We start from the raw sequence: 25184 nt of genomic DNA, 5'->3' as shown, positions 1-25184 counted from the left end.
AAATGTAATAGTGAAGCTGACGTTTGGTGTGATATGTTTACGACATCACATTTGGAATTGATGGAGTAAACGCCAATTTTGACTTCAATAGCCATTCATCGCAGCAAATAATGATGAAATGGTCAAACACACACAACAAAAAAATTATTGAAATTCTCAATATTTGTGTATAAAAATATTTGTTCAAGAACAAAAGTTCTGTCTGAAAAATATATTCCAAATGAAAACGTAAAAAACCATGTAAATATGAAATGTGCATTTTCTTTCAACAGTTGAACACACAGTATATTACATATTTTATTTTCCGGCTATATCGAATAAAATGTGAATGCGAGTATACATCCCCTTTGCACCATCGCTCGGAAATTAGCTCATTGTTTTCCAGAATATGAAGTTGCATTGAAATCGTTGAATGTATAACAATACATTTGTCGTTCACTCGTTCGAATTTATTGCTTGTGCTCGGGAGTTTTTGTATCAAATTAAAGAATAAAACTAATTTCACAATGGAGCTTTTTAAACAAAACGCAGGCAAAATGACACAGAAGATTCCGACGGTGATGCCAGGGACAGCAAGAGAGAGATTCAAATGAAAGTGATGAAGAAGCAGATAATACGTACCGCGCTTTATATTTTATATAAATATAAAAGGGACTCGTTTAATTGCTATAATTAAGATAATTCTCCGCACAGAGATAAGCTTTCGTTTCAGGTTTTTCAGCTATTGTCGTTTGTATTATTACCACCTTTTGTTGTGCCAATGTAAATATAACACGGTTTTTCTCTCAAGTGGTGTCGATTGTTGTGTTTGGTAAAGAATGACACTCCACGCTCTGTTATTCCACGCGTTATTAGCGCAATAAAATGTTAAACGCAACTAGGTGAGATTTTATATTGTAATACAGTTTTTTTTTCTTTTGTATAAAACAACTAAAAATTTTCCGGTTTATGTGCTTTATTTTAAACCCACAAAAACACAATTGTTTTGTTTGAAAATCATTATATAGCTGCAAGGAAATATGAAAATTGTTGGTTGGAGATAGCTGTTTGCTCGGAAAAATGAGGAAATTTGTACAGCCATTTGATGCAATGAATTTAATGTTTTCAATCTGTGAAATCTTATTTTAGTATTAAATCGATGCTTTCGGATGGATTTTTGAGTCATACATACTATGAAACAGCTTCTTTGTCCGAATTTCCTTTCAAAAACAAAATAACATTAAAGATAAAATAAATAATTTCTCCTTACATCCAAGGCATTTCCTCGCTTCAATCAATTATTATCGATGATTGGATTTTCTTTGGTTCGTCAAAACAAAACATTCTCTTCAATGACTTTCACTTTATCAAATTTAGTTATCAAAACCGATGCTTATGTTGGGTCATAATGATTTTATCTAAATATATCCATGAGATCCATATTATTGGTTTCCGTTCCATGATATAAAATAATTGAATTGATTTCGCTGGTATTACAGCATATGATCTTCGATGGCAAAAAAAAGTCGGCCAGTGGCAGAGAGAAAAAAGGAAAATCGATAGATAAATGGTTTTATATGTGTGTGATTTCATTTCACTTGGAAACAATGTACGAATAATCAAACTTTCCTTGTACGATAAAGCGACAACAGAATCCATGTGCAGTGTGAGAAAAAAAAGTCGTCAAAAGTCCTGTATCTTGATACGTCCTGTTTCCCATTCGCTTCGATATTAAATTTAATAGTATTTTATTGCCAAACTGAGAGATAAACTCGTTTCGCCCACACAGCTGAGGGAAAAAAACCAACAACGCTTTTGCAAAGAGTAATCAGATTTAGATCACAATTGTTTGTGCGGCCAACCAAAAGTTAGAAACAAGGAGAGAGAGAGAGAACAGTAACAAAAAAAATCAAATTAAAATAATATAGAAAACTGTCCAAAAGTTTGCTCAACATTTCCGTTTTCCTTCCGCTGATGTAATGCATACTCACGTCGAGATGCTGATATGTAGTTTATTGCTCCCTTGAGGATACTCGCCATGCTGACTCTTGAATTTTTGTCAACCAAACACATTTACTCTCATTTTTATTCTATACTTCTCTCTCTCACACACACACACTGTCGTTGTCTCCGGTGATGGTCTAATGCCGATGCAGTTTCTTTCCGGCGGCTAAGCTGAAATGAATTATCTGCGAACAAATAAATAAATAATATTTATAAATGATCACACAAGTCGTTGTCATTTTAGCCACTTATATGTGTTACATGAGCATCAATACGACGAATGAAGTGGAGAAAAGAGAACAATTGCAATCAAAGTTAAGCGACAGTGTCTCATATCTTTCACATTATGGCATAAACTTTATGACAGTCACAATAAAATATGCTTTCTCAATGATGATGAACATGCGATGCGATTTTTGCTGCGCTCGAAGTTTTGCCGGGTTTTTTTTATAACCGATTCCCTTTGTTCAGATGATGGCATCAATTTTAAATGTCATACCAAACAAATGATGGTTTCTGTGAATGTCGTTATTCTTCGATGTTTTTGGAAGGCAAGATTCCAAAGTTGCGTCTGGGTTATTTCAGCAAAATAAACAAAACTAAAAAAGGTGAATAAAATAAGGCGTGAATTATTTTAAATAATGAATGGAAAGGGGTTTGGAAAGGTGTTGGAAATTTTTTTAACATCATATAAGAATCATGTGGGGAAAATTTTGTGAAAAATCGCTGTCTTACAGACATTTTCTTGATCAAATAAGTTCTGTACATGTCTCACCTTAAGTTTTGCCAGGATTAAAATTTTAATGGAATTTCTTCATTTCAAAATATTTCGAAGTTAAAATCCTTTTTAATCCCAATATATAAGTGTTTGCATAAGTTTTTGTCTTAACATCGTAACCAAAAATGAACTTATTGCATTAAAGAAGTTCATTCTGCTCTTTTCGTTCGTACGTCTTAATATAAACAAATGACGTTGCATATATGAGCAACTGAATATTCTGATTAGCGATAAGCAAGTTAAAGTTGTTGCATTTAAAAGTAATACACAATGAACATGGGCAAGAGTGGCACGTTTCCGTAACGGAAAGGTCGATATTCTAATTTAAACCAATAGTGTAAGGCAATCCCTCTAGCTGCCAAACACCACGAAGAAGATAAGTGTCAAGACCAAAACAACTCATTAAAATCCGGAGCAGAGCATCGAATGGGCCGGAAGCAACACAGTGGGTGTCAGAATAATAACACTAATAAATTGAATGTGTGTGTGTATATGTGTTGTGTGTAGTCAAATTTAACAAATTTTCAACCACGCTATAATGTCTTGCTTACGACAATTCGAACGCAATAATTTTCAAGATTTTCAACCCATGCATGTGGTGCACAGATAACACATTCTATTATTTTTGCATTTGGCTCTTCATCACACGACGAAAACTTTAAACAAACTAAAAAGCTGATTAAAACAGCTAATTTTATACATAAAATAGGCGATAGAAACCAAAAATTGGAGAGATTTGCTATTATTATTGCCCATTGCATCGTTGTCTGTCCCGTACGAAACAAGCGCAGACAAACGAAAGAGAAAATGAAATGGGATATCCTCGGTGTGGTTCAGCGATAAATAACCATAAGTAATTTGTTAGAAACATAAAACTCATTGCGAATCACCAATAAAACCATTATCTGCTTAAAATGGCATTGTTTATGTTACAACTTCAGCAAAGTTCATTTGGATTTCTTATTTGGCTCTCTCATTTTGGCAATGGAATTTATCGTCTTGAATATGGCCTATGAATGCATGGTAAAAACTAATTTAATCAAATAAAACCGCTTATAGTTTGGGTGGTAAGAGTGAGGGTTCTTTTTTCTTTTTGATTCACGGGCAATTTTCCATTGGATTTTTTATCGATTTTTCTCTTGAGTTCAAAAGAAAATAAATCGATGACACGTTAAAAAATGTGCGGGCCATGATTAGAAATCTCGTTTCTTTTGAATTTTTGTGAAAATTGTAAAGCGATTTGCCCCGGCATTTGTCTCCAGCATTATTAGCCTGTTTGTGGTTGTGATTGTTGATTTGGTGTCTTCACGAAGACATCGCAACTTTTGTAATCGCTGTTGTTACCCCCTCTGTTGTAAACATCTTCTTTTCGCCAGCTCTATTATTATGTATTTAGTCGTATCGTAAAAAAAGTATCTTCTACACAAACAAACCATAAGACTGTTGTGTCGTTAATTCGAATAGCACACCACAACGATACAGACGATGGTGATTCCATTGCACATACACAATGCCACCGCACATCACCCGCTTAGCTATAAAAATGCTTGGGTGTAATGAAGAGGAATGAATTTTTCTGGATAATGGGGAGAGTCTTGACTTGATATTTTTCTGAGCTTCGTTTCTCGTTCCGTCGCATATCATGGCTCATGTAATCTTATTTTATTAAAAGAATAAAAGTGTATACAAACAGCTCATTTTATGGTCGTTATCTAGTTGTTTGCGATAATCTAAATGTCTTTATAAAAACAAAACAAACAATACACCATTTGCCAAAGAGAAGAAAAAATATTCAAAAAAAAAACGTTCGCTTTCACAACAAAAGAGTTTAACGTTATGAAATTGGATGAAAAAAAGTGATGGTTTTTTTGTGAGTGCAGTATCGGTGCGTGTTTGAGACAAGTGTTACGTAACAGGACGAGACGGAATATAAACGTGACATTACAAAGTTTCAAGTTTTTCTGTAAATAACGCACGTTTTCGACGAGTTTTTTCTCAATTCGCGCTTTTTTTTCATTCGATAAATGACGACAAATGAGATGGAAAAAATTGTTTTTACATCATTTTTGCTTTAGTATCATTCGAATACACTTGTGATTCTTACTATAAAAGTTCTATTTTTAAGGTGATAACAGAGAAAATTGAGATAAAAGGCATCGCTCGACTTTCCTAGTCCATTTGTTCTCATTCGAAGCTTTGAAGCGATTTTCAAAATTTTCGCTGTGAACAAATTGCTTAAATTGCCATCCACCACCACCGCACTAATTCATAATTAATTTATTATTTATAATACTTCCTAAATCACTATCAAAAGCACAGGCAACATGGTTTTGCAGGATGTGCCCAGAACCGCACACATGAAACACATGCATCCAAGATACGAATGCGAATCGAAATTGGAATGGTTGGGCGCACAAAAGGATTATGCTTTATGAACATAAAAAGTAAAATATGCGATGGCCGTTTGTCATGTTAACAGCTGTTTGAAATAACAACAATATTTCGTTTGCCGAACTAATAAATATAACAACTGAAGACCAACAGCAACAACAACAAAAACAGTGCAGCAACAACCAAAACAAGAACATAAACAAACACATCCATCGTGGTAACTGATGCGTAGAAGTGTGACTATCGTCGCTTCTTTCTCGATTTGTGTTCTCTCTACTTTGGTCGGGACATAAATCGTTCGGTAGTATGTGGTGCTTGTGTAAGTTTCTTTTATGGCCTATTTCAGTGCTGCATGAATTACAAACGGGTTCATAATTTCGTCTATTGAAGAAGTATTTCCAGATATTTTCTGCATGGTAGCAGTGCACATTAGATTGCTAGGCAGTTTATTAAGTTTTTATTTATTTATTTTTTTGATTTCAGTAAATTCGCCATAAATTCAGAACATAAACGAAGAATAAAACTCTATTAAATTATATTTCCGCACAAATGAAATCGTTATTTTCTGTACCGGTTTTATTATCGTTTTGCCTTTTTATTATAGCCACTTTATCATTTTGCTTGACTTGCATTCGAAACGCCAGTAGAAATTCATCTTTCGCGAACAAAAAGAAGTTGATAAAATAATATATTACAAATTGCCACAAAAGAATCGTATGTTCAAGCTTCAAGGTTATTGAAATTGTGTATTTCGATGGCTAAAAACGTTTTATTTATAGAAAAATGCCCATTGGAAATGTAAAAATGTCAGTTTATGTTAAAATTGCGCATTTCAAAACGACTTGTTGTTAAAAGCCGCTGATTTGGCTTTGGGTGAATTATTTTAGGGGTTGAAAGATGACACACGCATGCAAATGGTTCATGTCATTCGCCGCATAAGTTAAAGTTTGAGGTAAACGAAAAATGATGATTCAATTTAATTTAATCGTTTATAATCGTCGTTTAGCGATGTAATTACCCACACTTTCATGGGTATCCTGCTGAACAGCGTACAGCATCGATTTGAAGAAAAAATGTGCTGGTTCGATGTTAGCATGTCAGTGTTTCAACGCACAATTTACCGACGAAAAATTACAATATTTGCTCAAGAGCACATTGAATTTTCGAACGGGCTTGGTGTCGTACATTTGTCTACTGGCCGATGATTAAAGTACAGAAATTTATGCGGCTCATAGCCCAATGAAACGTAATGTGCGTAATAAGCTCAAAATGCTGAACCATTAATCATGTGAATTGTATTAAATTTGATTTGAAGGGGTTTTTCAATTCATATGAAAATAATAATAACACAGCACAGATACGGATATATTTTATCCAAGACTACGATGGGCTAAATAGAATGTTGTCTATTTTGATTGCGGGTACACAGCCCATTCAGTGTCATATAAAGCGAATTTTTGGTATTAATTGTATATTTTACCAGGCAATTTTCATTTATTCGCTTTTTATTTATACAACGGCAATTCATCCTTATCCCTACATGCACACGGTCGTCTATTGATTTACATATACGGCGGCACCTATTCAAAACAATTAAGCGACCGCTTATATTTTTGCATCTCATGCTACTTTGATGACATCGACGAGATTTTCTCGCAAACCCCAATAATATATGTTTATGCACAAACAAAAAAGGCACCAAACCAAATCTAACAACACACAGGGTAGAGACAAACAACAAAAAATGATGCAAAATTTAAATTGAACATCATTAATTACACGCAGCTAAATGTCATTTATATTAAATACGAGCACTTGCTCCATAATATTAATCGCTCAACACGACACAAAAACCATCCATGTCAACCCCTTCACATTTCTGCTCACGTTTTTTTTAGCCTCTCTGACCATTGTTCTTAATGCCAAATACTGAAGCCGAGATTCAAAACGTCACTTTAGATATTAATATTTTTTTGATGGCATTAGAAATGCGAGATTTTGCAAGTGACACATCGATTTTTTATACAATAAATTCTACAATCAAAACCAGATTTTTTCTTGACAATAGATTGATTGAAGTGCTGCAGATTTATTTTATCGCATTTTTTTAATTTTAAACCAAAATGAGGTAGATGTTCACTCATTTCATTACGCGAGTTGAATCTAATAATAAAAAAAATCTATTTCAACTGAAAATGCGTTTAAATTTACTATCAGGTCACATGAAATGGGATTATATCTGTTATTCAAATGAATATTTCTATGAGTGAAATCAAATCTCTTTCATTTTTTTCTCTCTTTCAGTATGAAGGACATGATTTACAGTATACTTCACACGTTTTTGAAAATCACTCTGGAATTTGTAAATCAAAATTCATTGCATCGTGTTGTGTTTCAGCATATAAATCACACGTATTGTGTGAAGTTTATTTGTCGAGAGAAAAAAATTGTGATATAAAACAGTTGTTGAATCTATATGACTGAAATGAAATCATCATGCAAAAAATGTGAAAAATAACACTATTAATTAATCAAAGGTCATACACAGTTGTAACTCTTTTTATTTCGTCTGGGTTTCGTGTGAATAAATCAAAATAGTGAATGTTTGAAACATTTGGAATTCGTGTGCGCGTTGACAATTTGCAAGCTTTTCTCTTTGTTGCTTTTTTTTGGTGTGTACGAATGTGAATATAAATTTAATAAGAGCAAAAGCCCATCCCAGAGTGTTGCTGAAGCGAAAAAGCGAAACGGAGAAAATGTATCAAAAAAGCTTTTGTGCGCAATCAAAACACATTTTCCCATTGAATGTAAACCACGCCTTCGGCTGCTCTTATCAGTAAAATTCCCAGTCTCTTGAATGGTTTTGCTTCACTTAACGTTGCCAAAGTAAAGCACATCCCAGTATTCAGAGCGTCGCACTACAAAGACACACTGGTCAACACTCAACAGCATACACAGCATCAGATTCTCCAGACGAAAGACGCTTTTTTCTTGGTATGCAGTGAAACAGAATTCTCTTTTTTTACTCGAATTATACTGGCTGGAAATGTTTGCAACTGTAACGAACAGACAATAAATTATAATTTTTTAAAACAAGTTCTAACGTTTCTGTTTTTTCTTTTAAATCGCTGTTATTAATGCATTAATGCTAATTTAAGAAGTGGAAAAACTGTTATTCCAAAACGTTTTAATTTGCATTTTGATTAAATTTATAGTTTGAATGTTTTATCAGTTTTGTAACAGTTGCATTTTGAATGCCCAATTTGAAAGCATAACGAAATGAGCGCTCCCTTCGTGCATATGACACGAATGCAAAACAAGTTCACATGATAAGAACTTTTTCAACACACACACACACACGTCTGAAACTTGTGTAAATGGCATTTCGTATTATTTATGGCATATCTGATTATTTTGTTTTGAATTCTTTGTTTTTTTCAACCATTCGGTTGAGAAAAATGGGAAATGTTCCGTCTCGCACATCTTTTATGTGTATATTGAAATTTGACTTCTGAAACGATGGCTTTTAACAAAGAGTGAAAAATCATTGTTAGAAACAAAACTTTTGAAGAAACTCATCAATTTCCGAGTATACCGTAACATAAGTACGTAATTTGTGTTTTCTTTCAATTTTCACCTTCGTCTTTTATCCGACACAAAAGTTTGCAAATAAAATCGAGAAATAAATGCAACAAATCAAATAAATATGTTCGACGCCTTCTATTTGTTTCCATTACATTTGATTGTATTCGTTTCTATGTTCGATCACCGTATGAGTGTTTGTGTGTGGTGAATAATCGCTGTTTGCCGACTGTATTGACAGAAATCGATGCTTTAAGTGTTTCTAAGCACAAGTGTGACGGTTTCAAGAACAATCACACAATTTATTGTTGTTCGATATTTGCTCTGACGTTTAAACGATTGATTTATCACTTTTGCGTGAGAAACGAGGGGTGAAATCTCAATGAAAGCAGCAGAAAAACTTGCTATTTTTTCCGCATTTTCACAGGAAAAGAAAAAGAGAAAATTGTATTCGACATGTGATTATTCTTAGTCTTTATTTCCACGGTTACTGCAAGAACAATCCTAAACGAAACCATTTTTTTCTTTTGTATTTTCGAAATGAACAAAGAAACATTAAATGTCTTTATTTGCGCATCATTCGTTATGTACAAAAACGGATTTTTTCAAAATATAATATTTGAAGATATTTTTCCTGCAAAAATATGTCCACATTTTTTGCTTTTAACCTGTATGTTTAACTGACAATGACAACGAAAAATATATGAAATTAATGGAAACAAATATGTGGACTGAAAAAGATACCATTTAATAAAGGAGCATTGTTGTTTGAACACTAGTATTGGACATAATATCACTGGTAAATTGATTGTTTTCTTTATCTTAATTTTCTGGAAAGAAAAGCATTCACTATATCAGCTTAGCACGCAATTTTCACTCAAAACATGTTCCTTCTTCAATTGAAACAAACAAAGACATCAATTCTTCGGAAAATTAATGGAATCAATTACGGATAATGAATGTAAATTCGTGGCACGTCGAACGCTAATGATCGTCGGTCACGTAATTGGCGCTGCTCTATTGAACGAAATATCTACTTCTGCGATAAACATTCGAAAAGTAAACGTATGTATTGGTTTTAATTTCTTTCTCCGTAATACTTGCTTCGGAATTCTATTCGGAAAAGAAAAGTTCATTTACGAAAGCAGCTAAATCATACTCATAACTTACGATGATTTCGCCAAAAGACAGAGTGAATAAAAACAAGGATATCATGTGTGTTAATTCACAATTCAACAATACAATCATGGTAAAACTGTGTACTCACTCGGAATACTCAGTCGTCATCAGACGTAAATAACTGTGTAATGTTGACGGTTATGTGTATTTATGGACCGTTGTGTGTATAACACATTCCAATTCACGGTACATTTCAACCAAATGCAATAACATCGAAAATATTGTAGACGAGCAAAAAATGATACGGAGAGAGTGAGAAATCGTCGTATGTCATGTCAAACATTTATTTTTATTTACTTTATGGCATTTGGATTTTGGATTTTGCACGTTAAATAAATACAGCACCCTGAACAATCTCCACTTCGTAAACGCCAAGTGTTACCAAAAACGCTTTTCAATGTGATGTGAACAGCAAAAAAAAAGATTCTTCTTTTAAATTTTCCATGATGCAAAAAGACGGAGGGTCGCTGAAGACGTTTTACTTTCATGCCGATGTGAACTGGTTGCCGTTTGGATTCTATAGCCTATTCATTCAACATACGAACTGGTGCCGGAGACTGTGTTATTGGAGCAGCAACTGCTAAGCAATAAGATTAAGTTAAACAGCCAATACTTCAAGTTTATTATGATGTTAAATTCCTTCAAAGTGAGCAAAGCCATAGCCAATGCCAACCAACGATGCTCATAAAAACAACGGGAGTCTCCCGTGAAATGCCCCGTTTTTTCTTACCCACATATCGAAACGAAAGTCATCTTCGCCTTTGACGATATTTCAAATCGAACATATGTTGGTGTTTTATTGAATTTCGATAGCTGCACCAATTTTTCTCATTTTTCGCACCTTATTATTTCTTCTAAAGAAAAAATCACCGTTTTTTTTTTCTCGTTAAATCACAGCTATTAAATAACTGCTGAGCTCCATGCACCAAATCACGGAAAAAAATAACCATAAATACTTCTTAATTTTTTATTCGGTGTCTCTTATCCTCGGCGAACGATGCTCTCAGGCAATATTAAAAAGCAATTAGTATTAAAATTCCAAACGACATCAGACCCGATGGTTTTCGCGGCAAATTAAAATTCGTGGATATCTTTGTTGAATAAAATTGAGGGTGATTTTTTTTTCGTCTTTTTTTTAGCTGAATTTTTCTTTCTCTTGATTAACATCCCAAGATGGTATTGTTTCCGGCACTTAATTTTACGTTTCGTTCCACATTTTTTCCCGCTACAAATGTACAAGTAACTATGAAAAAAAAATCCGCATTTAAAAGGACAAAATCTAAAGCCGTTTTATTTGTGGGAAAAACTGTTGCGCTTATTACAGCTTATTAGCCGTTAGATCGTTAAACAAAAGAATCACGCACGCGACCAATGAACATAATTCATTTCACTTTCCACAAAGTTAGCATTAATTAAGGCGATAAGATAAATGAATTATGTGGTGCAATTTTTTTTCCTGTCCTTTGCCACTCGATTTGGGTTTGTTTTTCCATTCTGTCCTATTTAATAAAAGAACGTGCTTTATATTTAGATTTGTCTCACATCAGAACCATAGCTAAGCCAAATACAAACAATTTTTTAGACGGTTCATTGATTTTTAAAATGGTTTCAGACACAGTTTTCGCTCGCATAAGGAATGGTCGCATAAGGGGTGACCGGTCATATTTTCCCCGGTTACAATTTCCCCCATACAAATCTAATGGAGAATTTATGACCGAAATATTGAAGAAAATAATTCCTCTTAAAATTTGGTCATATTTTCCCCAAGAAAAATATTTTATTTTCGGGAAATTGTGGCCAAAAACCCAGGGAGACTATTTCCAATTCGATTTGGACGTAATTTCCCGGGGAAAATATTACCAAACTGATGGAGAATTTATATCCAAAACTGAATGGATATAATTACCCCAGACATTTTTTTAAAAATTTGGGAAATTATGACCGAAATTTGGGGAAATTGTAACCGGGGAAGATATGTCCTGTAGCCGCATAAGGAATGGAATGCTTTTAAAAAATTGTCCCAAAAAATTATGTCATCATAAATGGCCTTTTCATTATTTGAAAAATAGAAATCGTCGTTCAGAGTGAAATAAAAACCAAGCACTTCGTTTAAAATTTATATTCAATTTTCGATGGAATTCACTGCTTTTATGCATGTTCATGACATGACAAACAATGTTTCAACGTCAGCTAACGGCATTAATTTTTCATGTATCGAAATGTGTTTGAAATAGAAAATGAACAATGCTTTTTAGAAAATGATGTATCAAAATGGACAAAAATGTAGACTTAACAATTTTTGTGTCTTCTGAGCACAATTAGATTAGATGCTCGTCCATAAAGTATGCTTCGGAGCAAATGTTGAATTAAATATGTTCGCTTTATCTGAATAACATTAATTAATGCGCACATGGAATTCAAAGTAACATAAAATCTTAACATTTCTACTAAAATGAACCTATCAACTTTCAAAGAAATATCACATGAGCACTGAGAAATTCAATGTTTTCAAGGGTCTCAACCCTTTAACAACGGAATATTTGGTTTTCTTTTACAAATATTTCTTGTGTAAGACTTGAGTAAATGCGTTGTTTGGCAATGAAGTGTGAAAAATGACAGCTTTTCAAGTTGAAACTCATCTTCCTTTAAATCTTATACCAATACGTTCGCATCCGGCTGTATCGCACCATTCAAAACGCTATACATTTTCCACTGAAATAAAATCCTTATGAAATCCGAACCAAAGCAAGGAAAACAGAAGCAACGCACTGAAGCACATAATATGGAAATCTTCATGAGTTAATTTGAATAAAATTTGCATTTTCTGTTTGTGATTTTGTTTCGTTTCGTTTATGAACAACAGATTCACTGTATAGTTAAGGTGTCGGCAATGTCACTTATCTTCTCTCGTTTAATTTTAAAGTAATTCCGATTAAGAGGATACAAATTATTATGCTTGATACTTTATAATTTGTCACCGCCAAGAAATTGAAGTGTCACTTTGTATTTATACCATTGCCATTGAACTTGAACAACAACACAAGCGCTTAAAATGAGATTTCAAGAGGCTGAATAACAGTACAGAATTGCGAGACACTTTCATATTATCTTATGCGGCAAACAAACGAATAGTATACTACAATTAAAAAATTACAATCTGGAGAAGTACTTCTCTATAGCCTTTGTTATGCATAAAATTTAAGAGGAAGATGCAATCGCTAATTGGAAAATATTTTGATTCGTTGTCATAATGTATGTAAAAATATGATCGACAACCCCAGCTAAAAAATGTGAAGAATTTCCATGAAATATTGAGTTGATTAAATTTTTATTGCAATAAAAGGGGTTTCGTTAGAAAAATAAACCATATTTTATATTTAAAGGTGATTTTTTTCATCTCCATAAACTGCGAAGATCGACAAATGACTTGTTTAAGATGAAAAAAGCAAAAGTCCACCACCTTATCACCTACCCATTCGATTTGCCATTTCATTTTTGCTTAACCATACAAAATGAATGTGTATTGTATGACTGGTGCAATATGCGTGTATTTACAAATAGCTTTTCATTCGACGATAACGAGCAACAAAGGAGTCGTTAAGAAATGGCCTGTTATATGAAATTGAATTCCTTTATGTGCCATTACATTGTTCAGCATAAAATAGTTGCCTTTGAACGTTGTTATGTATGCATACATAAGAGAAGGGCCACAGACACTTACACGTATGTGGCACCATGAATGCGGATTGAATGGTGGATTTTTGGCTAGAAAATGGTAAATTTATCCAAACGAAGGCAAACACACTGTGAGCATCGGATAGTCGACGAATGCGATGTACACACACACACAATGTCTATTGTCGATAAAACCTCAGTTGTCTCGTTTTTATTAGCAGTTTACAGCCGTTTATGATACACACTTTTGTGCAAGCGAAGCTTGTGTCATTTTTGTGCTTCATTCTGCTACCATTCAAATTTACACGGACATTATGAGCGCACCTATCGTTGTTTGTTTGTCATGTATCACACTTCGTTTACATTAAATACAATAACAATACTCGGACGAAGCATACAACAACGATTACTACGAGAACTACTGGTGCTTTCACATTTCGAACGATGAGCGTTGAAACGATGTTGACAATCGCTTAAGTTGAAGCGGGCACAACATCTCATGCACATTTTCGTACAATTTAATTGTATACGGTATACCATTTTTTGCAATAGCATCAGGTACTTTTGTGTCCGTAATTCCCGAGTCAACGAAATGTAAAAGATAACGCTCCAAAGATTATAACACTATCAAAATGAATGGATGACACAAAAATTTATCGTTACACGTAAATGATCTCGTTGTTATTGGTCTTGGGTTAGAAATGTTGATTACACTTGAATGAATAGTTTTATTAGGTTGATCTAATTTCGACATCGATTTTCCGACAACAACCGATGCTCATGATGTTTCTCGTACCATTTGATGGTTTGCCATGGAATTTTGTCGCACTTGAACTCTCGTAAATGGATTTCAATGTAAGCGAAATCTTGTATTCGATTCGAACTGGAAAAATGCCGATAAAATAAGTCAAGTTCAAGTATTTTTGTTTCTATTTCGTTTCGCCTTCGAAATAAAACTCAGTTGAATGACCACATAATCTGCGACACAATTAGCAATTAGTTGCTATTTCAAGGCACAAGTGATAACTGACCCACAGTGTTACATAATTTTGGCCAACACTCCAAAAGCTGTTATAATATTATTACCACTCGGTTGAGCGAAATACGCACAAAAAAGAAAATGAAATATATTTCATGAAATTCTATTTTCAAAAGAGAGATATATGAAATTTTAAACCAGAAAATTAATATTTACCGCACCATAAATTTTATTAAATTTGACCAAAAACGAGCAAAATCTGAAATGACCAGAGGTTTCCTGTGTGTCGGCTGCTCTTTTTTTTGTCATCATGCCACTTATATGCGGGAGAGACTCATACAGTTTCCTGTGTTTCAAAGCGGTGAAATGGAAAATATCTCACACTCATTCCAAAAATAGATGGGCAATGTGTTATTTCGCCTCTCTTAATTTAAATGGCAAAATGAAACGATTAAGCGATACATGAACACAAGTGAAATTGGTGTTTTCGGAGAAGTGCAGATTCAACGGCAATATTTTGGCATACGGAAGCCACTGTCATCGTATATTATATTTAATTTCTCTATCTCTTTCTCGCTCTCTCCCGGTTGTTGTGAAAATGCATGTAGGAAATACGTTTGGTGATTGCGTGCATGTCCTATGGACAACAAAAATATATATACAATTTCAGTTCCGGAGATTTTCTCCATCGACGAAAATTTTCTTCTGCAGCAATAATTGCGTTGTATCTTTTTCGAAAACGATGCAGGTAAACTAAAACTGATTATCATTGCATGTTTCATTAAATACCAAACGACACACAACGACCGTCACATATCCGTTCTCTCGCCTAATGAGCATTTGAACTGACCGAATGTTGTACGAAAACAACACACATTCACATTTGATTCAACCTAAACGATTTACGATGAAATTTTAATTTTCCACAGCACCAACACCGGTCATTACTGATGATAATTTAATATTCTCTCTCGATGGATACTCATCGTTTACATAAATTTTAACCTTTTAGTTTCGTATTCTCGATGATTCTTACATAATGTCCAAGGAGAAAACTTGAAACTAATTTATGTGTTGGGTTCATTCGTTTTCAACTCTCTCTCATTTTTTTTTCGATGCCGTAAAAATAGAACTTGGGGTCCTTTTTGGATTTGCATTGAAAAAGTTTCTAATTCATTTTGCAAAATGCCAAACCACAGGCATATATATATTTTTTTCTCGTGTAAATGTCGTTAGCTTTATCGAAATCCAGCCGAAAAATTATTGCTGTAAATCGGCCCGAGGATAAAATAAATGCTTGATAATAAAAAGAGTTAAATGCCATGGATGGATCCAGTTGAAATAAAAAAGAAAATATATAAATCGGTACATAAATAAAACGATTGGCAATTAACACAAAACAACGCGCTTTTGCCTGCAATGCAATAATCCTTTGCGTTGAACGTCGGTAAAACACAATAAAATTGCATAATCGTTCACCATAGCTCATGAGACAATTTGTAAGCGATGGTCGCGCGCGTCGTTCTTTTTTCTCACTCTTTCCTCACATTTGAAATTTAACAGGCCAGACCAGTGCCACTGATTTTTTTTTCGGGTGAAATTTATTTATCTATCTTTATAGTTGATCACATAAATTTCTGATAAAACGACTATAAAAATAAATCCATGAGGCTTGTGCAATGATGCGATGGTTTTGCACCGGCAACGTCCAGCGTGCCAAAATATACATGCATGTGCGTATGCTATGTGTGTGTACGGCTGAGCTCGAATATGCATAATCCGATTCGAATAAATTGGCATTGTTTGCATCACTTGTACTCGACGCACATGTATGGCCGAACGGAGTCACCGCTCAAAAGTGTATCGGAAGGATATTCATGGTTGTTGTTTTTTGTTCGGTTGGTGGTAATGGCTTTCGGCATTTGATTCAAGTGTACAATGATTTGAGCAATCGATGTTTGCTCTGAATTTCTCGCATACTACCCCGTACATTCGACAATAAATCGACTGCAACTTTGAAGGCAATACACATGAACAAGAATGTACGAAGCGAGAAAAAAATTTTTGTTGGCAAAATCGCATTTTTTGACAGAATTCGTATATATAAATAAATTGCGGTTTGCCAATCTGCGAATTACCCTTGCATTTCAAATGAGGTTTTTTTTTTATCAATTCACTCGTTTAATTCAGCTTAAAAGATGACTGAATATGAAAGATTACCGATTTCATTTTTTTGTTTGTCTATTTCTCGGTGCTGGTAAACGATTGTCCGAAATTGAATTAATCGGGCGATAACTTTGGATTAAGTGGAAAATTCGATGCAAACGATTTCGATACCGCATATATATAAGTTTGGCCATGCAACCGATGATAAATGTTAGACATTCATTCAGTTTTATAAATGACTTGTGATCTGAGATGACGAGCTGCTGTGCCTTCATGAAAGAAGAATAAATTATCTTCAGTCGATATATTCGCATGCAATCCCATCACACAAGGTATCTGCAAGCCGTGTGCCGGAGGGGAACAAAATCGTTCCTATATTATTTATTATATTTACGTTATCTGACTCATATTTTTGATGATGTGTTTTTTTTCTATTTGATTTCTTTTCGTCGACCATTTGGAAAAAGAAAATAGATTTTTATTTGGCCATTTTTGGACGGTTTTGTTACAAACAAAAAGAGAGATTACCATCGTGATATGAATACTCGAATACAACAAACCATTTTACCATTCATACACACACTCGCTAAAAACCATTTAGAGAAGACCACCAACCAGTCGCCCGCCCGATGACGATTTTCATTTTTCTTGTTGGCTGGTTTTGTTTTTCATTTACATGAATTATGAATTATTAGATTTCGTTTAACAATTCAAATTGCACAACGAGCAAAACAACGGACCACTGCCAACGCATCGTAAATATCATTTATTATTTCTGTTTTGTGCGTGAATGAAATTCCTTATCGCCTTACCAAAAATGATTTATTTTCATCCAAATTTTACTTTTTATCAAGAACCACAAAAAAAAGACATATATTAAATTATTGTATCCAACGACTTTGTGGTTAAAAAAAATCAACTTGAACAACATCTTCGAAAAGGGGTAAGTAACAAAAAAAGACGAATACCAACCACCAGAAAAGTCCTTGTAATTAAATGTCAATCATCGCATTTGAATGATTCATAAGATATTGCATTAAATGAAAATGTAAATGATTTCAAAAACAACGTTTCCACACGACGGGAAAAAAATTGAATATTCACCGTTTTCGCTTCAATGAACACGACTCATTAACAATTTACTAAACAAACCATTTGGAAAAAAAGCAAGAAAACATGGAAATGTAAAAAAAAGAAGAAGAAAAGTCCTCTTTGCAAACATGGCCGTGACTAAATCACGTATCAATTTTTTTACTATCTCAAAAAATGTTCAAATGATGCAGTAGAAAAGGTCATGGAACTGTATAATAGTGTGATAAATTTTCCACATGCTTCTTTGATGAGGAGAGTTCGGTGTTTGAAAATTACTGTGAAAAAAGTGGCATCAATTTTCAAAGAATGTTTTATTAGAGCCACATGTATTGGCATTAAATCGAACATGACGAAAATGTCGCACTGTTCGCCCAAAAATATCATGTCTCTGTTGTGTTGCACCAACAAAAAATCGCCATAATTCAGTCAGTGTCAGTATAAATCGTTGCCTCTGGAATGAGTTGCGATGAAAAAAATGTTTACGAAGTTTTTTTTAAAAAAGTGTACTGTAGTGCTGTACGCTGTACATTGGATGGAATTTGATATTGACACATCAGTGTTTTTGACAATAAACGGTTTTTGTCGATGTCATTCGCAACGATGGTGCTGATGGTAACGTTGATACAATTATACACAAGTCATATCTAATTAAAGGGAACCATTTAATGAAAAATCAATAGCATATCTGTTTACGGTTCAATGATTTTAGGAAAAAATACAGAATAGGTGATTAAAAGGATTTCATTCAAAACATATTTTCAATCAGTCATCACAGCTTGCAATTTCTCTGTAAATGTCAAAAATATGTTTTTCCCAAACAATCGAGTATTCTTTGAATTACCGAACGCTGACGACATATCTTCTTATTCTGATGTAAAAAAATTTATGCTTTATTAGCAATTATTTGCATTACGCAAACGTTTTCGAGAAACCGTGTGCTCATCTTCAGGCTAACAATGAAACAATAAGATAAATATCGCACAGTTCTCCCAAAAATATCACGTCTCTGATTTATCCAAACAATCGAATATTCTTTGAATATTGATATGAATTTCATTGTCATTTTGAGTCAAAATAAGAAAAGTAGTGTCATATAAAATTCAGTAAAAATGAGTAAAAATGAGAGTTATTCGCGTTTCGATATACTATCACTTAATTTTAATGCGGTTAAAAATTACCTTCGCTTTGAAAACCGCACAAATTTAGTTGTAACAATCGATGGTGTTGACATACCAACATGTGATCCTTCGATTCTTCCGTGGTGTATGATTTTTTCGTCGCCATATAAACCTCCACTCTTACCAAACAAGATTGGAAAATCGCTTTTTAAGCAACATCGAAATGGATTTCACCTGAACGATCCACATATGAAGCAAACACGATTTTTCGTAGATTATCATCGATTGCACGATCCAGCGCTGGAGAGGTATTTCAATTCAGCGCCAGTAAGAAAACGATTGGAAAAACTTGGCTTGGTTACGCAAGAAAACGATGCATTATGTTCAACAAAAGAATTCGTTGAATACATTCATTACCTAGAACGTTTACGTGCAATGGAGATATCCAAGAAAATTGCTAATTTACAATCAAAGCACAATAAACGAGCTGAAAAAATTAAAGAAGAAAAACGAGAGAAATATAAGCAGAACAATCGAAGCAAAGAAGAAAAATTTAATATCAACAAGCAAGGGATACTCGAAAAAGAACGCGGGTAATATGATTGAAATAAACTTAATTTTATAGTTTTTTTGTTTTAGCTTTAGTCTATTTTGTGATTAGGAAAAATATCGAAGCAAAACAAAAATGGGAAACGAAACTAAAACAAGCGGAAGAGCGAAGGAAACAGTTACAAGATGAAAACATTATTAATAAGTACATTGGAAAAATTGAAAAGTTTAAAAAACATTGGATTCTCAGGGATGAGGCTCAAAAGAAGAGCATTGCTCTTTATCAAGCGTACCAAGAAGAACAGCGGAAAAACATACTCGTAAAAACAACTCACTCAATTATATTTTCAAGTTTAAAAAATGTTTGTGTTTTGTCTTCTCTTCTGACCAAAAAATAGAAACACAAACAGCAAGTTGAAAAAATCCGAGAGAGATATATGCAATGAGCAAAAATTTATGAGACTTCGCAGAAGATGTTCGAAAGGAACCAAACAAAGAGATAAATTAAACAAAAGTTGACAAAGAAAGTGCATAGCTATTGCTTTTAAGACATGAGAAAAAAGTTAAAAATTATAGAAAATCATGAAAAAGTACAATTTATTGCCTAAATTAAAATTTAACTCTTTTTTATTTACAATGTTTTTTTTTTCTTCAATTCTTTTTTATATACAATTCAGTTGTTTGTATCTTATACAAGCACCAATATTTTCTTCGGCAAATCCCTTATTCAATCCGTCGCCAAAGTGAATGCCGATTCCAAATGGTGTAACAGTCGATTCGACACGACAAGGCGAAACATTTCCTGGACACAACGAATTACCACAATGAACAGGCGAACACGTTGGCAGCGAACCTGAGCCAACCGATATAAAATCTTCAACGATACACGGTAACGTGATGCGATCGTTACATGTTGAATAAAATTGTCGGGCTTTTCGTTCGTTATGAATTGGAGCCGGTTGGACTGATCGAATTGAACGTCTGAATAAAGCGGCTCTAGTTATAAATGATCCAATTGAAAATAGCGATGTTAAGTCATCTCGATCATCAGGGTTATTATCATCACCGTCATCACCCGATCCTTCAACATCGTCTTGTGGAATTGGCGTTGTTGATGTGGTTGTTGTTGTTGTTGCGTTTGTCATTGACTCCGTTGAATTTCCAACGTCTGGACTGGTACCATTGAGCGAATTTAACATTGATGGATCTTGTGCGGGATCGGCTTGTGTAACCACTCCATCAGCTCCATTAGTAGACACCGTCAAAGGTATTCCACTCATTTGTGCTATAATTAGAAACAAAAATCCATTTTATTGTGTGTTCAAATCAATGTCGCTTTTCATTGTTTTACCTGTTAAGGCGTTTGGGTTAAGCGGTGTAAGTACGCCATTTGGTGAAAGTACAGCCGGTTGCCCGTTGGCATCGTAAACAATTCTATTTGGTGGTAAAATTCCATTAGATCCGTAAGGATTTGGTATCAACATGCCATTGGGTCCAATTATTGGGTTACCATTTAGAGCTGGATTTGGATAATATGGGTTAGTTTGAAACGGATTAATTGGATATGGATTACTCTGATATGGATTACTCTGATATGGAAAGGCACCATTATAACTGGAGTAAGGGGAGGCTAATGGATTTGGATATTCTCTGGGTCGATTCGGGCCGATACGGAACGATTGCTCATTGCATGGCTCATAGGCGATTGAACACATTTTTGATTCTTGACGTATACATGCTTTGTACTTTTGATTTGACAGATGCCGCCCATTTTCCGCAAAATTAAATGTCTTAAGTAGAAAAAAAAAATATTACAAAAAAATAAAAAAAGACGAAATAAGTAAATAAATACCAAACAAACAGAAAAATAGTTAAAACAAACATATAATATTTGTAAACAAAGCGAAAATATTTGCTTTCAGCTTTGAATTTTAATTTAATACCTGTATAATTCCGTCAGCACCGAAGAAATATTGCAAACAACCGGCGGGAGCTCTTTGACTGAATGGAATTTGTGATACGCGAACTTCCCAAAATCTGGCCGTTGCAAACGAACTCGTAAAATTCATAACGAGATCAATATCTGCCGGCGTTTTTCCATCACGTGCCTTTCGATTTGGAACATCATAATAAACTATTTGCAATAAAAATCAAATCAAATTATAAAATGCAACAAGGGGAACAACATTTTCGCATAATCTTTTGTTCTCGGAAAAGAAAAGATGAAGTCAACAAAAAAAGAAGAATGGTCAACGCACTGTGTTGTCCGTTATTATATCCGCAGAGTTTGAACATGCCGGAACTTCCGCCAAATAGTGAAAAAATATCTCCGTCACAATTTCCGGTTTGTCGATTCGGTTGACCCTAAAATGTTTACACGAATAGATTTATTGATTGTTTGTTTCCGCACATTTGAGATTCAAAGGGCAAATATTTACTATGGAAAAATGATGAAAATCGAATCTCAACTGGCTTATATCACTGGACATCATTTTTATTTTGAGTTTGCATGTTTTTATGTTGGTTGACATGAGCGCCGGAAAGTTAGGCGATATGAAGTATGTGATGTTGTTCTTAATTTCTTGATCACACGTTGCCGTAACTGTGACAAATGAAAGCAAACCATCAATCATTAATCATCATCAAATGCACTTTCTTTATATAGAAAACTTACAAACACAACAAGCACCGAAACCGAGTGCACACTGTCCTTTTGCTGTGCCGCCTTTTTGATGGCAATCATACTTATTCATACACACACCGGATCGTAAGCCATCCTCTGATTTGCATTCATCTTCACTTGGCTGCGCAAAGAAGCTCAACACTGCAATAATAAATCGTACACAATCATTTCGAAAGTAAAGAAGAGCAGGTCATTTAAATCTCATCACATTCTGAATGAAATCACATCGCAACGATTAACAATTCTTATTTTTTTTTCTTTCGTTTTTCTGCTTAATCAGCACCGATGAATACATATTATAACCAACATAACATATAGAATTAACACAGTTTCTTGTTTGTTCCATACCTTTCTCATTTCGAAAACTGGTTTTGTGGCGGTAGTCTTGTATCTCAAGATCATTTGAAGCAGTCATTGTACTGCCACTGCCGCTATGTTGAATCGCTTTATTCTGAGGCGAACCCCAAATGTCGTACGTCTTCATACTTGGCCAAGAACTACCTTTTGATGCACCATGCACATCACATACTTGTTTACTTAGAAATAACGCGACAACAATGACACAATAAATATGACTATAAATTCTAACTTTGGCACAATAACCCATTTTCATTTTCAATGTTATGCTACTGTTCACTTGATGTGATTTTCGTTTTCAATATTCACAATGTTGTTTTAATGAACAAACTCTCGGTTTTTCGCTTCTTTCTATTATTTCTGGTTTCGTGAATGTTCGCACGCATTTCATTCATTAAATTATTTACTATTGATACAATTCGATTGATTCGTTAGACTTTTTTTTTGATGTGCGCTATGCGGGTAACAGCAATAATAAAAATAATAACACAATGCACATTATTGTTGTTTGAATACACAACGAATTTCACACAGTAGATCCAATTTAAATAGTACACAAACAAAAAATCATAAAAATTGAATTTATGATTTTTATTTCAATAATTTAACTTTCCACATTTTGTTGGCTCTCGAATTTATCGCATTTAAAATGTGAAAAAACAAATTTGAACAAGAACGTTGATTTCGAATTGCCCGTCACTGAAATCACATCTGATTATTTACACGCATGCTAAAACACTAATCGATGAAAATTCATTCAGCTCGTTGGACAGTGGCTCAATTTCTCGTTGCCTAAATCGAACAAAATGTGAAGAAGAACAGTGTGTTGTGAATGAGATGGCACGAGGAAAGATGCGAAATCCATGCGGTCGTCGAGATTATCTCTCTATCAATATAAAAACATACGTGCTCAGAGCAACTCATATGGAGAAAGATTGAGATAGAGAGAGAGTGAGAGGGAGAGAGCCATCAGAAGATGATATGCGAATGCGATTGTGTGTCAATTATTCCCTCTCCTCAGCATACCATTTCTTTTTCTCTTTTATTTACTTTTACTAAATCATTGTCCACAAAGTTAAAAGCATAAGCACAAAGTCAAGACTGATGCCGTCTTTATCGTTGTCGTCTTCGTTGTTTTCGTCATCATCGTGGATGGGACGTTACTTTTTCTGTATCTTCTAAACCGATCAGCATGCTAATAATCATAAAATTTTGTGCGCACAAAGAGACTTTATGCTTCCAAATAATAGCTCATTAATTAGGCATCGTTTTAAGAAAAACCGCGATGCTACTCTTTGAATGGACAATTACCGTTTTTTTGTTTTGTTTTAAACGATAGAAAGAAAATGCACGATTTGTTGTTGGAAGGCGATAAAATTTCTCGTTTATCTCCCATTTACGTCTAAGATTTAAAACACTTTCTTTATCGTCACAAGTTCAATACCGTAACGGCATGATTGAAAAAAAAAATGCCAAGACGAGCGACATATACAACGCCATTGTCAATAGAATCGATAATGTTCAATATGCTTTTTGTTAAGTAAGCCATATGCAAATGATCATCGGTTGGTCATTCAATTTGCTATTAACAAGCCACACTCATACACAGCTGCAATACGAAAACTGGATAAGAAGAAAAGAAGACATAGGAATAAACATAAGTGCAATAGTAGCCGACCACATGATTTCGAGCCGTTCGGGTTATGTTTTGTTTGTGATGCTAAGAAAGTTGTAGCCGGTCGCTTGACAATATTTGGGTCAGTTTATATGCGTGCGTTTCGCTCACACGCACACACGACGGTGCGACATTCTGAAGAGTAGGTCATTCAGCTGAGAGGAATGCTCATATAAAAATGATGCTTTTGTCGCCAAACGATTACACGGTTCATGCGGCAGTAAATAAATTGCCTAGAAGTCTGTTTGTTAGGCAAGAAAGCAGTTCGTTTTTCTTTCATCAAACGTTTATCGTCATTGTGGCAAGTGAAACAGCAAATTGATACTAACAACGTCGACCAGTTAACAATGGTTACATTAACATTTAACATATTTCATTCAATTAGCGCATTGCTTTTATGATCCAGTGATGTTATGGCGTGTTTTTATGGAAAGTACTAATAAGCAATGATTTATTTCGTTTCAAATTCTATTGACTTCAATTTATTGGTATTTTTTTGCGTCATTCAAACTCTGTTTTTTTTTAGCGGGATTTCACTTTTTTGAAACGAAATGGAAAATTCTAACTATAAGATAAGATTTCGTGAAATGGAGCAATTTCTCAATGTAACAACTGTCCACTTATGATGTTTTATATCTAATTAAGTCAAACGCTTGCTATTGAACCGTTACTCAAGATTTATCGTGTTTGTCATTTTGTTTTTGGCCCGAAGCGATCGACTGCTACAGAAATGTAAATAGAGAAAATGCTCAAACATTTATTTAGCCCCACGGTCAAAGCCAAAGACGCAGACAAAGCAAAACAAATTACCATTACCACTAGACTCGTTCGGTTGTACAATTGTCGGCATTGCCAGACTTTTTCTCAGCTCCCCTCCATTCACGTTCAATTAAGTCGTAATCTGTTTTTTTTCTGATTATTTGATTAACGACGAAATTGCCTAAATCAAATGCTCAAGCAAACGCAAAGGTTTTTTT

The 25184-nt window shown here is 34.2% G+C and overlaps 2 protein-coding genes across 3 annotated transcripts; one reads left to right on the top strand and one right to left on the bottom strand.

The window, feature by feature from the left end:
* The first annotated feature begins 18934 nt into the window (after nucleotides 1-18934).
* Nucleotides 18935-20705, top strand: LOC116340611 (fibrous sheath-interacting protein 2). Its single transcript, XM_031767196.1, has 4 exons — nucleotides 18935-19536; nucleotides 19605-19812; nucleotides 19891-20082; nucleotides 20170-20705. Exons 1-3 carry the CDS (start codon nucleotides 18935-18937, stop codon nucleotides 19936-19938), a joined length of 858 nt encoding a protein of 285 aa, XP_031623056.1. The 3' UTR covers nucleotides 19939-20082; nucleotides 20170-20705.
* On the bottom strand, nucleotides 20133-23062 carry LOC116340997. 2 transcript variants are annotated; one of them, XM_031767808.1, is made up of 8 exons: nucleotides 22524-23061; nucleotides 22167-22316; nucleotides 21931-22094; nucleotides 21751-21856; nucleotides 21436-21626; nucleotides 21081-21282; nucleotides 20844-21011; nucleotides 20133-20777 (listed from the first exon to the last, which is right to left on the bottom strand). In XM_031767808.1, exons 1-8 carry the CDS (start codon nucleotides 22786-22788, stop codon nucleotides 20155-20157), a joined length of 1869 nt encoding a protein of 622 aa, XP_031623668.1. In that variant the 5' UTR covers nucleotides 22789-23061; the 3' UTR covers nucleotides 20133-20154. The 2 variants fall into 2 exon arrangements, with proteins under 2 accessions (XP_031623668.1, XP_031623667.1); XM_031767807.1 differs by having other exon boundaries at nucleotides 20844-21282; nucleotides 22524-23062.
* Between the last annotated feature and the right edge of the window lie 2122 nt (nucleotides 23063-25184).

This window comes from Contarinia nasturtii, unplaced genomic scaffold, assembly GCF_009176525.2.
Source record: "Contarinia nasturtii isolate CC-2019 unplaced genomic scaffold, AAFC_CNas_1.1 Cnas_scaffold_695, whole genome shotgun sequence".
In the NCBI taxonomy this organism is placed as follows: Eukaryota; Metazoa; Arthropoda; class Insecta; order Diptera; family Cecidomyiidae; genus Contarinia; species Contarinia nasturtii.
This window is presented reverse-complemented; position numbering and strand designations above follow the sequence as displayed.

Bases quoted from the DNA above. Each gene is read 5' to 3' on its own strand.
- LOC116340611 (XM_031767196.1), top strand. From the start codon at position 18,935: ATGAGTAAAAATGAGAGTTATTCGCGTTTCGATATACTATCACTTAAT. The intron at 19,537-19,604 runs GTAATATGATTG...TTTTGTGATTAG, and splicing joins ATACTCGAAAAAGAACGCGG to GAAAAATATCGAAGCAAAAC. The intron at 19,813-19,890 runs GTAAAAACAACT...ACCAAAAAATAG, and splicing joins AACAGCGGAAAAACATACTC to AAACACAAACAGCAAGTTGA.
- LOC116340997 (XM_031767807.1), bottom strand. From the start codon at position 22,788: ATGAAAATGGGTTATTGTGCCAAAGTTAGAATTTATAGTCATATTTAT. The intron at 21,857-21,930 runs GTAAATATTTGC...TAAACATTTTAG, and splicing joins ATTTTCATCATTTTTCCATA to GGTCAACCGAATCGACAAAC. The intron at 20,778-20,843 runs GTAAAACAATGA...TTCTAATTATAG, and splicing joins TAACCCAAACGCCTTAACAG to CACAAATGAGTGGAATACCT.